The 858-nt window shown below is 43.6% G+C and overlaps 1 protein-coding gene across 1 annotated transcript in view; it reads right to left on the minus strand.

The window, feature by feature from the left end:
• Nucleotides 1-208: 208 nt before the first annotated feature.
• The window catches only part of LOC106537389 (receptor-type tyrosine-protein phosphatase beta), a gene marked incomplete at its 3' end in the record, with an annotated part of 20,816 nt that continues 20,166 nt past the window's right edge, over nt 209-858 (minus strand). Inside the window, 2 exon segments of the mRNA XM_014034772.1 lie at nt 209-354; nt 472-589. Coding sequence (XP_013890226.1) covers nt 209-354; nt 472-589 — 264 coding nt within the window.

Here is an 858-nt window from a genome sequence, read left to right on the forward strand (position 1 = left end):
ACACATGTGAACACTGAGCACACACATGTGAACACTGAGCACACACATGTGAACACTGAGCACACACATGTGGAGCAGTGGGCTGTCATCTTTGGGACACCTGAGGAGCAGCTGAGGGTTTTTTGTTTCTAAAATGTTGTCAGATGTTTTTGCTCAGAGCTGTAAATAAAAACATTGACGGTTCTGATATGAGTCAGGATTATGTTACCGGTCCAAGCCTCCAGACTGGTGGGTTTGGAGCGCAGCCCCCCGCTGACGGTGGCGGCCTGCAGCCTGTAGAGGGCGCCGGGAGTCAAACCGGTCAGAACCAGAGAAGAAGAAGCAGGTGGAACGCTGTGGTTCTGAACAGGAACACTGAGGACGAGGAGGACAAGATGAAGACTAAATAAATCCAGTTTCATGTTGCTGCTGGAGTCCAGAACCAGAACTGGACCCAGTCTGGACCTGTGAGGACGTCCTTCACCGTCTCACCTGTCCTGCAGGAGGGTCAGTGTGAACACCTCCATGTCTCCTGGTGGTCTCTCCCATGATGCCTGCAGGCGGTCCACTCCTAACGAGCTCAGGTTGATGGTTCTGAATGCCATCGGAACTGTAAGACAACGATCCGTTCAGAGCAGGCAGTACATTTATTTAATCTATAATCTGTAATCTATAATCTGTAATTTGTAATCTATAATCTAAAAAATGTAAACTATAAAATGTCATCTGTGATCTATAATCTTTAATGTTTAATCTATAACCTATAATCTGTAATCTATAATCTGTAATTTGTAATCTATAATCTAAAATCTGTGATCTATAATCTTTAATGTTTAATCTATAACCTATAATCTGTAATCTATAATCTGTAATCCGTAA

The sequence above is a fragment of the Austrofundulus limnaeus genome, unplaced genomic scaffold (assembly GCF_001266775.1).
Source record: "Austrofundulus limnaeus strain Quisiro unplaced genomic scaffold, Austrofundulus_limnaeus-1.0 Scaffold2288, whole genome shotgun sequence".
In the NCBI taxonomy this organism is placed as follows: Eukaryota; Metazoa; Chordata; class Actinopteri; order Cyprinodontiformes; family Rivulidae; genus Austrofundulus; species Austrofundulus limnaeus.